This window comes from Anoplophora glabripennis, unplaced genomic scaffold (genome assembly GCF_000390285.2).
Source record: "Anoplophora glabripennis isolate ALB-LARVAE unplaced genomic scaffold, Agla_2.0 scaffold21, whole genome shotgun sequence".
In the NCBI taxonomy this organism is placed as follows: domain Eukaryota; kingdom Metazoa; phylum Arthropoda; class Insecta; order Coleoptera; family Cerambycidae; genus Anoplophora; species Anoplophora glabripennis.
Window position 1 is genome coordinate 1412158 of NW_019416454.1, and position 12864 is coordinate 1425021.

The following is a 12864-nucleotide window of genomic DNA, read 5'->3' on the forward strand; positions in this document are numbered from 1 at the left end:
ATTAATGCAATTTTCATCGCAGACACTTGTAATTCAGGATTTTTGAGGCTTTTTACACCCTTAATAAGTGGTAAAAATTTCAGCCCGAAAGCTTCATTAGTTTGGCGTTGGCGGAATTTGTTATCTAAGAAGATGCTGATTTCAATTCATTTTTCCCAAGCTCACAGGCGTTGTAGAGTTTTGATCATTAGTTGCTTTTGTACCTAAATAGTTGTATTGACATATACATTTACTGAGAATTTAATTTTTCAAATTTAATTTGTTTAAAAATGGCTTTGAAAAAATGTTAATATTTATTAAATTGTTTCTAAGTTTCGGGTTGAAATAATGTTAATTTCGTTAAAACAATAACTTCAATACTCATGAATTTTCGAGCTACCCCAAATTAAAAAAAGAATCCTCTCGATACGTTTATTATTAAACTTTTTTCGCTATGAATTTTACGTGAGTTAAAAAACCACTTTTAAATAACTTTACCATTGTTTAAATAAAGTTTCCCAACTAGTCTCGAGTTGATTTTTTTGATATTTTGCTTATAATAGGTTTCCGAACAATATTCCGCAGAGAAACTTCTAATATTTTTTTCCCGAAAAAAAAGTTATAATGACTGGCCTATAAGATGAAACAAATTTGTTTTGCATTATTTTTCTCACAATTTCGCGTTAAATACTCATCAAATAGCGAAAAAAAAAACAAAATTTTGAAAAAAAAAAACAAATTTTTGCAAAACTTAAATTTGTAAAAAATTTTATTATCGACATTTGAAATATTCAATGTAAAATAGTATAACAAAAGGACGCAAAAAAAATTTTTTAATTATGAAAAATGTTTTTTTTTTCAAAATTGAAGCCCATGTGCAGATTTAAAAAAAATGTAAAGTTTTTGCCTTGCATTATTTCTTTTCATTGCTCCGAGAATGATGCTCAAAAAAATTGTTCATCTCAAGACTTCAAAACTACAATTTTCAAGCTTCAAAATGTTTCTTTTTTTTCTCGATAGGACCATTATTTACGAAGATACCTTTCAAAAATCATTAAAAAAAAATGTGGAAACTTTTCTGTTCCATTAATTTTTTTGCCGAGTTTATATTGTAACTTTAGTAAGCTCGAAGTTTTTGCTCTTGAGGCGAAGGAATTGGTTTTCTCCGGCATCTGCCATAGAAAAAAATAACAATAGCGTAGGTATCTACTTTTGGAACCTCTGGTATAATTAATTTTCAAATTGATTGTTAACAATACAAAATTTAAAGAAAAACTTTTGTTTCTTTTTTTAAGTGCAATTAGAAACGGTTCTAAACTGTCGTGAAATGTTAATCGAACTACTGAAGACGTTTTAGTGTTTTGAGTTTTACAATAATTAGAGAACAAGTGCATCGTTACTTTACAGAAAGTTCTCGCTACATACACATCTAACTGCTATTTCGAGGTGAAGGGAAGGTTTCCAATTCCATCGTGTAACAGTGGGCTACTTACTTGGACGTTTAGTTCGGACGAAGTTTTGGAGGACTTACTTATCTTTTCTAATTTTGGAAACCTAATAGTGCCGCTTTAACAACCTGCAATGAGACACCAGCCCAATGAATAGGAATCTTCACAGTAACACAAGCGATTTAGCACATTCTAAGCGGTGAAGATGCGGAGAAGAAATTCTGAATGGTCACCGAGCAGCCCAATTTGTAACGATACTACAGTTGCCGCTTACCGAAAATTTCATTAATTTTATTTGTAACACCCCGCACATCCAGTAAAAAATTTGGAATTTACTTCGCCATTGTTATTATTGCTTTCAAATTACAAAGAAAATGTTGGAATACATGTTACAGTAAGGCGCCCGAACCGAATTGTGTTCAGGCTACAAATTATTTTCCTTAAAAATAGTTGCTTTTCACAAGGTGACTTCACTTTAAATGCAGAAACAGATTAATTGTCAAAAAATAAATAGAGTTTGTTCTATAAACCTTATTTCTGAAGCACGCGGTATTCGAGATATAGGATGTTAAAGTTTACAAAAAGAAAATAAAGAAAAGAAAAAGAAATAAAGAAGAGAAATAAAAGAATAGAAAAAGAAGAAAAGAAAGAAAAGAAATAAAGAATGAAATAAAAAAAAATAAAGAAAAGGAAATGAAGAGAAAGAAAATAAAGGAAAGGAGATGAAGAAAAAGAAAATAAAGTTTACAAAAAGAAAATAAAATATCTTCAAAATGCGCTGATGGAATTGAATGAAATTTACTACAGCGTATTCACTTAATTAGACCTTTTATTGATGCAATATTAACTTTTTTTGTAAACTTTAACACCCTGTATCACGTCCCCCAGAAAAAAGTTTATAAAACATACTTTAATTATTTTTTTCTGGCAATTAATATATTGCTGCAGTTTCTGTATTTAAAGTGAAATCACCCTGTATACAAAGTGATTCACATAAAACTCCAAGGTTCGGTAACATGATTAAGGAAACATTTTTTTATTCTGAAAAAGCCAGTAGATAGAGCTCGATGACGCCGAATAATATATCAAACAGAATTTTCCAAAATGTCGTTGAAATCAAAAGATTTTTTGCATAGTGGTTATTTCATACTACCCTACCTAATTGCTTTATAAATAAATTTCATAAATTCATTCGAAATTCATAATTATAAAGGCTAAAAATAAAGCAAGTTAATTTTCCAAACAATAAAACTAAAATGTTTAGATCAGACTTAAAATCATTATTATTACACAACTGAAACGATATTTCCACTGAATATTTATGATCGCTAATTTAATAAACTGCATAAACATTTTGGTCAGTGTTATACAGGGTCATTCAGTCATAATGTCCTAATGGGTTAATTTAAACCACGTATTCAGAAAGCCTATTAGTCAAAAAATCGAAAAAAAAAATTTTAACTCCCGTTAATTCGCCGTACTACTTCGTAACAGGGAACGCGCTGACGGACTAATAGAACGTTTGAACGTTGAAGCGAAACAACTGATATTCTCAGTATTCTTGAATTTTGAAGTGTTTCAAAAAGCGAAAATACTAAATTGTAGTAACTTAACATTGGAAAACAATTATTATCCTTACACAATTGTTTTTATTAATAACTAAATAATACTAGTTAATATTAAAAATGTAAAAAATATCTTATTCATTCATGCGTCTAGGTAAAATGCTGTTTATTCGTTGTCGTTCATTACGGATTAAAAACGCATTAAAAGCTATGTTAATGACCGAATACTACGGCATGTCAAGATTCACTCTCGATAAACCTTTGTGGGTCAGCGATCACGCGCGGTCCGAAAAGGCGTTCAAAAAATGATTTCAAAAATTTTTTTTCATCCTAAATAAGCATTTTAATTTTTTTTAATATTGTATTCGTATTCTACTCATTTTTCCCTATCTTCCTTTAAAATTAATGACATTATGACAGAATCACCCTGTAGCTTGAAACAGTAACTTAATTAATTCTTGATCTTTAAGGATTATTATGGTTTTCAAGAATATTTAAAATTGATGTGAAAAGAGTGTGGAGAGGGAAAATAAAAAATCCAAAGATGTGTAGGACTTCAGACACATCTACAATTCGCTGGAATAAAATCAACTTAAGGTCTTTATTCGAACCACCTAGGAGCTCTTTCAACTGGCTTTAACAGAATCGAAAAATCTCTGCTAGCGGGTTATGTCAATCACCCTGTAATTATAAACATTATTTCTTCCCTGAAGATTAACAACACTATAACTTTTAAGAAAAACGCAGCCTATAATAAACGGGAAAATCGTAATTAAAAAAATTGTAAGGTGGCAACACGTGTTTAACTTAACACCCTGTATATTGGACTGCTTGGCGACCATGGACTACTCTTAGAAGATGACAAACGTTTACACATATTATTTTTTTGTTGTATGACGCAAACGTAAAGGTGAATGGAATTTGAATTACAATGGTGCTGGTCGGAGGGAAAATTTTTAAGTTAGTCTACTAATGTGGTATATAATGGCGATATGAATCTGTTAGAGCGGCGGAATCGATATATGTAAAACGAAACGGTTCAACGACCTACTTTAAAATGGCTACGACGCGTAAAAAATGGAATACATTGTTATTTATTTTAATTTGGTTGGTTCGAGAAGTGTCTAAATTGATGGGAGGTTAGGAAGGTCACCTATTTCCGAAAGATGACGTGCCTCGGGAAAATTTGCGAACAGTTTCAAATAGTTGCATTTTTCAAATTCTTTAGAATTATTTTTGACTAACAAATGTTTTTAAACTTAACACCTAGGTACCATCTATATAATCAAGCTAAACTCTACATTTTAGTGTTCAATTTAACAAACCTCTAGATTGAATATAAAAAATATTCTTCCAAATTCTTATACAGGGTGTTTTAAAATATGTTAATTTTAACAAACGTTATTAATATCCTGTGGACTTTTAATTTAAATCATATTTTTGGTTACCTTCAAAACAAATAAACCAGTGCAACAATCAGAAGATTTGTAATGTTTGGGCCCCAAAAACACCCCGTATAAGTTGAAAATTTAAAAAAAAACTGAACACGAAATTTTTCTTCGACAAATGAAACAAACTATGCCTTTTCAAATCGTCGAAATTAATCAGGTTCTAAAAAATAAAAGCAGATATAGTTTTCTGTCAGATTGACAATTGTGACCAAAAATAGTGTTAATATTTTGAAAAGCGCATGTGAATTTATACGGGGTGTCCCGATTTATTGATGTACAAACCATTAACACAGAGAACATACAGAATTCTAATTTCTAACTGACGGAAAAAATATTACATAACCTTAATTACTAAATCTAGGAATGTCCATTTATTAATTCGTAAATGTATAAATGAGATAATAATAATTTAATTTAACAAAATGTAGAAGTATGTTTTTTTATTAATAATCTGTAAGGGAATTATATCAAAATACGATATGGCAGTGTTTAATAAAAAAAAATACGTGCAAGCCAAAATTCTATTCCAAAAACTTAGCGTCAAAATTCCAAAAGATCAATGGTGTCATTGGTGTCTTGTGTTAAGTTATTACTTTGATCGTTAGGTATTACATCATTAACATAATACCCAAGTAAGAAATACATGAAATTCAATTGTCTTTTATTACGGCCGGCATTTTATAAACAAGAAATCGTACTTTTAGTATAGTCTTTCCGATCTCAACTGAAGAACCAAGAGGTTGGCAGTATGTACCAGGTTCGGTCGCTGACGCAGCAACTCAGCATTGATGTATTTGAAAAACTTGTTCCCAGATTTATTTATCCATACCCATATACAGGTCTGGTCGAACTAAACGTGGAGGTCATAGAAATGTATACGCCCAGCTGAAGAATGTGCGCGCAGGCAAACGGCGTACACATACATCCGAACTGGGCGACTGGGTAATAAATCTCAGCTATTGACAATTGTTTGACAAATCGCCTAGCAGTGCAGTGTGCAGCAATGCGGAATTTGGTGCGATTCGGGTAATTTTAATTTATTTTAGGCACCTATTAATCATTCATATTACAATTGCGAAAGGGAAAAATAGAAGGGATATTTTGTTTACTAATATTATTACAACATGGCATTTTGAAAGCCTTTTGAAAAGGAACAAAACGAAATTTTCCATCAATGTAATAAAATTGTTTGAGGACATAAATAATTAAAATATGTTCTTGGCCAAATGTAATATAATAGAAATTTTCTACATATTATATACAAATTATTATAATTTTTTACCTTTAGCAGAAAACTTTTTTATGGACGCCTGACTCATTAAATTTTATTGCTAGGCGTTTTTATATATGTTCAACTGACTTCGAAAAGACTGTAAGACCTTTTTAGTAGTGACGTCACACACGCCAAATAATAGGCAACCCCCTAGTGCACATGGTCATGAAGAATTTCTCACTTTTTTCCTAGATCGATTTTCGACTTTATGTACTTAGGACATAAGTACCAAAACAATTTCATGACCTTAAATATCGCGATATTCTGGCAATATTAGAAATATTTAAAGTTTCAAACCTCAAGTGACAAACTAAAAGAATTATAGAATTTATATATTTAAATTTATAGAACAATATTGACTTTTACAGTAATTAATAAGTTAAAATTATATGATTTTTGCTGAGCATGCGCGTTAAAGATAATTTCATGTAAGCAATTTAGCCTCCCAACAATATATCATTCAAGAAAAGTTTGGTTATGGTTCCGTGTATGTCAACTTTGTGATTTCTTGCTTTCTTTCTCCTAAGGTTTGTAAAAATTTTTGATATATTATCATGCCTCAAAGACCAGTTAGTACGAGTACCATGTTTGTGTACTTTGAAGAAAAGAATCTTCTTCAAGAGCATATTGGTACGTTTGAATTTTATTTTTTTTGTACTTGGTATTCATTTTAAAAAGTGCAAAAAAATGACTTGCTGCTGTTTTGGAAAATCGACGACTACTTTGCGAATATTGCGAAAAGTATCAATGTTTGTAGGTTTGAAAAATTGAAAATTTTGAAAAAAACTCTAGTTTTTCAAAATTTTTTGCGTAATTTTTCTTCACGGCACACTAGCTTACGGATCGCATCGTAATTCTCATATTTATGTCTTAAAAATGCATTTTTTTTCTGGATTACCGCATGTCAAAAAAAATGAATATACGATCATGCACAAACAATTATTTAAATTTTTTCTTGCAAAATTAATAATATTCGATAATTAAAAAAGGAAATTGATATGAGAGGACTTTCAGAGGTGTTGAGTAACATCACGTTATTAAATTTTGAAACAAAAATAGCTAATATGTTCCAAAAATTGGCAACTAAAAAAATCAGGAAAAAGTTTAGCGTTTATAATTTTGAGAAAGCTAGTCATTACAACAGAACTCTTATCAAATACTTGAACTTTATTTAGTTTTCACTCATGTTAATGGCCTTATCACCTATATATCGAGGCACCCTGTGTAAAATTTACATACGAAAAACAAAAGTTTCGTTAATATTGTCTTCTTCAGCATCAGTATTACAGACTTTGTCAACAACATCCGCTCATCAACGCCTAGTATCTGATGCGTCGTAGCGTCTGCTCTGAGGAAGGCGATAAGAAACGAAACGTCGACTTATGGGCTACGGACAGCACTCAGTTCTATTCAAAAATTGGAAATGAAAAAAAAAATACTCATCGTGATGCCTACCTCGATGGACTCGTCGTGGACGGCAATGCTAATTTCGGCGACCTAATACTTCTACGGCCGGACACCTGGGGGATAGTGGGGGGGGTGGTTCTGTCCCTATGCCGCCGAGTACTACACATGCACAAACAACAACGAGAACAACATTTAGCACAAGGGCCGGCAAATTCAGGTGGAGAATAAGAGGTGCAAAATAAAGTTGTGAAAGTCTAAGAGATACAGCACTACAGCTTAGGTCCAGTAAACTAGGTTCGATATGCAAATATTTTCAATAAATAATTAATTAGTAGATATAATTTTTGTTATTTGTAGAAATAGTGTCTTTAAAATGTCTTATGAATTATACAATATACCTACTCTGCAATGACAAAGAATAAATTCCATATTTCTGTTCAATTAATATCTCAGAAAAACACTTAGTAGAGAACATATAGATAACATACAGGGTAGCCCATCGAAAACGTACCGCAAGGCATTACAGGGTAGTAAAGAACTTTTCGGCAAAATCCAAAAACAGGTCAAATTTGTTTCCGAGGGGGACAACTTTTGGCTCAAAAAGCATACCAAAATCTTCAACCCCCTAAGTGGGGGTGCTATCCCCTAAATTTTTTCAAATGGGAATGGGGGTCAAGTGGGGGGTCATTAGAAAGGGCTTTTAATTCTCTATACATCGATTCTTACTTTTTGAAAATCGATTCATTATTTTAGAAAATATGCAGCTTTGAAAATACGAACAATATTTTTGACGAGAAATGCGAAAATCGATTTAATTTTACTTCAAAACTTACGGTATTAGTCAAGTAAATGCTGAAAATGTTGTCCGCCAACTTGCATACAATGATACAGGTTGTCTTCAAACCGTTGTCGAACATTCTGGAGCACTTGCGGTGTTACTTCGCGACATACATTAATGATTCGTCCTCGCAGATCTTCCAAGGTATCAGGTGGAGTGCTGTAAACTTTGCTTTTAATGTGCCCCCAGAGAAAGAAATCTAAAGGATTTAAGTCGGGTGACCGAGGGGGCCACTCAATTGCACCTCTTCGTCCTATCCAGCGTCCTGGAAACGTCTCATTTAGGTAATTGCGCACATTGAGCGAGTAATGTGGAGGAGCTCCGTCTTGCTGGAAAATCAGTTCGTGTTCATTGTAAGCAGGGTCGTCCTCTATGATATTTGTTAGAGCTGGGTCGATGACATTTTGTAGTAAATCCAAGTACATATCGCCTGTCAAATTTCCAGGAAGGAAAAAAGGACCTACAATGGAATTTCCAAAAATACCTGCCCATACATTCAACTTCTGGGGGTGTTGGGAGTGTGTCTCATGGAAAATCCTTGGATTGGTATCAGCCCAGTAACGACAATTATGGCGATTCACTAAACCATTCAAGAAGAACGTACACTCGTCCGAAAAACACACATTAAAGAGGAAATTATCGTTTATCGCTCGTTCAGTCATTATTTCGCAAAATTGCAAACGACGATCAAAATCGTCTTCATTTAGCTCTTGCACTAGCCGAATCTTATAAGGATGGAATTTGTATTTTTTTAATATTCGTTGGACACTTGTACGACTCACTCCTGTCGCAGTAGCCAATTGCATTGTACTCAGCGTACTATCCATTGCCACTTGCCCCAATACCGCTATTTCCGTAGGTTCATTTAGTACCGGATTTTCAACCTGCCTCTTTTTGTTATGAACGGAGCCAGTTTCGCGAAATTTGGCCACCAATTCGCGAACAATTTTTCCAGACGCATGTTTCTCAGGATGCCGTTGGTTGAACAGTTCGGCGACCCGATTTCCGCATTCATTGTTTTTGAAAAAAAGCTCAATAATTTCTACTCTTTCTGGAATTGAGTACACCATAATTAATCAATTTAAAAGACTCGGCAGTATTGGTACTCTTCAACTACAAGTCACAAGACAGTTATCTAGCAACTTCTTGTGGCCTATCTAAATACGAAACAAAAAGCGGACAATTTTTTGCTCACCAAAATCAGGCTAAAGAATTCGCAAATCAGAAAAAAAAAAAGAATTCTTTTGAAGGAATTTACCAAGCTAATACCGTAAGTTTTGAAGTAAAATTAAATCGATTTTCGCATTTCTCGTCAAAAATATTGTTCGTATTTTCAAAGCTGCATATTTTCTAAAATAATGGATCGATTTTCAAAAAGTAAGAATCGATGTATAGAGAATTAAAAGCCCTTTCTAATGACCCCCCACTTGATCCCCATTGCCATTTAAAAAAATTTGGGGGATGGCACCCCCACTTAGGTTGAAGATTTTGCTATGCTTTTTGCGCCAAAAGTTGTCCCCCTCAGAAGCAAACTTTACCTGTTTTTGGATTTTGTCGAAAAGTTCATTACTACCCTGTAATGCCTTGCGGTACGTTTTCGATGGGCTACCCTGTATATACATATGTTGGAACACGTCTGCCAAAAAGTAATGAGATGCTTGAACTTTAAATATCAAACGTAGCCAGAAAAAAAATATGAGTTCGAGTTATATTTGACAATACAAATACCTGGATGCATTATCTGTCACTAAGGAACAACGAGGCAGGCACATTGTCATTTTTATTTGTTTACTTATTTTTTAGTTATACCAGTACACCAGGTGATCTCATTTTAAACACTGAAATTACAGAAATGGATCCTTTATTGACAAATAAGTGCTCCACTTCGGGGCATTAGAATTTTGAAAAAATGAATATGCAGTGTGGTTCATTTCAAATATTAACTGATCTATTGTTTTTTCAAAAAAATATTTTTAATTTTTTAAAAAATGTATGTAAAATTGGTAAGTAAAATAATTTGAAATTGGGCACATGTATTTATGTAAACATTGTCTAAAATCTGAGGGCTTTTCCTGACATTTACATGCACCAGTGGCGGAAGATACAGGGTATCGGTGGCACATTTTTCTAAATAAAATAGTACGCTTTACGGTACCAACCATGATATTTTCGGATTTGCCTTTCAATTTTCTACAGATTACTACTCTCTTATGTTTTTTGAAAAAAGCCTGATTTTCGAGTAAAACTTAAAAAACGAACTGAGAACACACTTCGATATTCACATATGCTTTTTGAAAAAATTACATAGTGGGCTGCAATAGCAACTTTGACATTTAGCAGTTAGAAGAGAGAATAAATAATGCTTTTCATCAGATTCAATCAACAATAAATTTCGTACAAATTACATTTTCGTTGCTAAAAAGATGTTGGGCCTGTGTTCGTGGAAATGGAGGTATTTTTTAGCATTTACTCAAATAAAATCATTTAAATGATGCCTAATTAATTTCTTTATTCGAATAAATAATCGAATGATTAGTGCTTGTCATGTGATTTAAGTAAAAGTGTTTTCAGTTGGTTTTTTAAGATTTACTCGAAAATTAGGCTTTTTTTTGAAAAACAACAACAAAGAGAGTAGTAATTTGTAGAAAATAGAAAGATTAATCCGAAAATATCATGGTTGTTACCGTAAAGCAATGGCGTACTATTTTATTTAAAAAAATATGCCACCGATACCCTGTAGCTCTGCCACTGAAGCATGTAAATATTAGGAGAAAAGCTCTCAGATTTTGGACAATGTTTACAAAAATACATGTACCCAATTTCAAATTATTTTATTTTACCAATTTTTAAATTACATATTTAAAAAAATTAAAAATATTCTTGAAAAAGAAATTTATAAATTCACCAAAGAATAGGTTTCAATTTTGGTCACCATTTGTGAATCACCCTGTATACCTAGATAATATAATAAGCTAAAATTTAAAACATCCGTTTTAAAAATACGAGGTATTTTTGTCTGGGAAAAAATATTAACTTGCAATATTGACAAATATAGACTAAAAAATATGTATAAATAAGCAGCCAAAGTTAAAAATAAATGTACCAAAATTTGAATAATTAAAAACTGACAGTCTCACATTTTTTTAATACAGGCGTTATTTCAAAGCAGCAATTTAAATTCTATTAAAATAAAACGGATGGTAACGATTAGGCTTTGGCTAATAATTACCATGTTTTCTACAAAAATCTAGAATTATTTTCAATTTTAGTTAGTTAACTAGTTTCAATTAAAATAGGTAATTCCGCTTTCTCCGAAATTAATCAACCAGTATGTTTAAACAGCGCTTATTTGGTATTCAGACAAATAGAAATATTACCATTTTTTTTTCCTAAAATTACAATAAAAAAATTCATGACATCCAGTAACAACATCTCATAAATAAAGACTGAATATAATTTTTAAAAATTTGAATGAAAATTAAAGAAAATATCTAATATTTCCAGGTTTCTTAGTTTCCAGAATCGTAGGTATATACCACATCTCTCCTGAGTAATGAAAAACCTCCGATTTAAAAGTAGCAGAAAAGTATAATTGAATGTTTACTAACTTTTCCTTATATTTCCGCTCTTTGGGCTTCAATATAAAAAGGCATACTCTTTATAGGAATTGCGAATTATCACCTTACCGAGAATAATAAATTATTTACGAATTACAAATAAAAAACTTGACTCATCATGCATAAAACATGGGTACATATTAAAAAAACCATACGAGTGAACATATTTGGAAGGCAGTTCTATCAATTACATATCGCGGTTTAAATTTTAATTCAAGTGTTACACCCACTGAGGTTATTACTCCCCACTGAAAACATTTTCGGACATTTTCGATATAGCAGACGTAAACTCTGATTAACGGACACAGAAGCTAACGAATAAATATAACAAATTTTATAAATTAATCAAATAAAATGACAGAATATTTAAAATGTCAGTAAGTATAACGTTCCCTTTCATTTACTTGATACTGCTGGGCAGTTTAATTTAAGAAGCTTTCAAGATATATACAGTATAAAAAAATTTGTAACGTAAACTCGGCTATATTTACAAAGATAAATATTAGGATTAGAAAGTCTCATTCCAACAATTTTTATAGATCATTTACAGTCACATAAAATCATTTTTACTGGACCTAAAAAAAGCAAAGAGTTTGGATAGTGTGCTAAATATTTTGAAACTGCTGCTGAAATGTGAATATTATGTAAAGTAAAAATAAGTTCGTAAGCAAACAGCGCATCTTTTTCACTGTTAATGGAGAAAAACAACACGTAGTGCATATATGATATTTTAACATTTAACTCTGTGTATTTACTTTACAAACGTTTCTTAAAATAATTTAAACTGTCTCCCAATCACTACACAAACACTTTTGAATTAAGGACTTTGATGTTTTAACATAGAATTCTGAGTAAGAATGAAAATTTTAAATTACAAATATTTTTACTAGTTAATTCGAGAAAATAATTTTTTGTAATTTGTAATTTCAGTGCACAATGTTTACAAAAATGACATCTAAATATAAATTATATCATAAACTAAAGTGTAACTTAAAGTTTTGTCATTTTATGTTTATTTGACAATAGAATTTGATGTAATAAAAGCATATCCGATTTGTGCCTGTACCCTGTAACAATGTTTTAAATCCTGTTCTCTTAAAAACACACAAAATATTCTCATAAAATATAAAAACGAAGATCGAAGTACTAGTTCCTAGAAAAATTTATACGACTAATAAAGCTCATAACACTAAAACATGCAAATGAATATAATTGTACATTATAAGTTAGTCACAAATGAATAACATCTATTTTTAAAAAAAAATATTCCATCAAGTAATTTTCTG

At 31.5% G+C, this 12864-nt stretch overlaps 1 protein-coding gene across 2 annotated transcripts in view; it reads right to left on the reverse strand.

The window, feature by feature from the left end:
- LOC108906211 (myeloid leukemia factor) overlaps positions 1-12864 on the reverse strand; it is a 28438-nt gene that overhangs the window by 13968 nt on the left and 1606 nt on the right. The window contains exon 3 of one of the 2 annotated variants that reach the window (XM_018709426.1): positions 7172-7282. The exons of the other annotated variant lie outside the window; for it this stretch is intronic. Within the exon in view, the coding sequence (XP_018564942.1) occupies positions 7172-7282 (111 nt within the window). The remainder of the gene's footprint in view (positions 1-7171; positions 7283-12864) is intronic. 2 annotated transcript variants of the gene reach the window in all.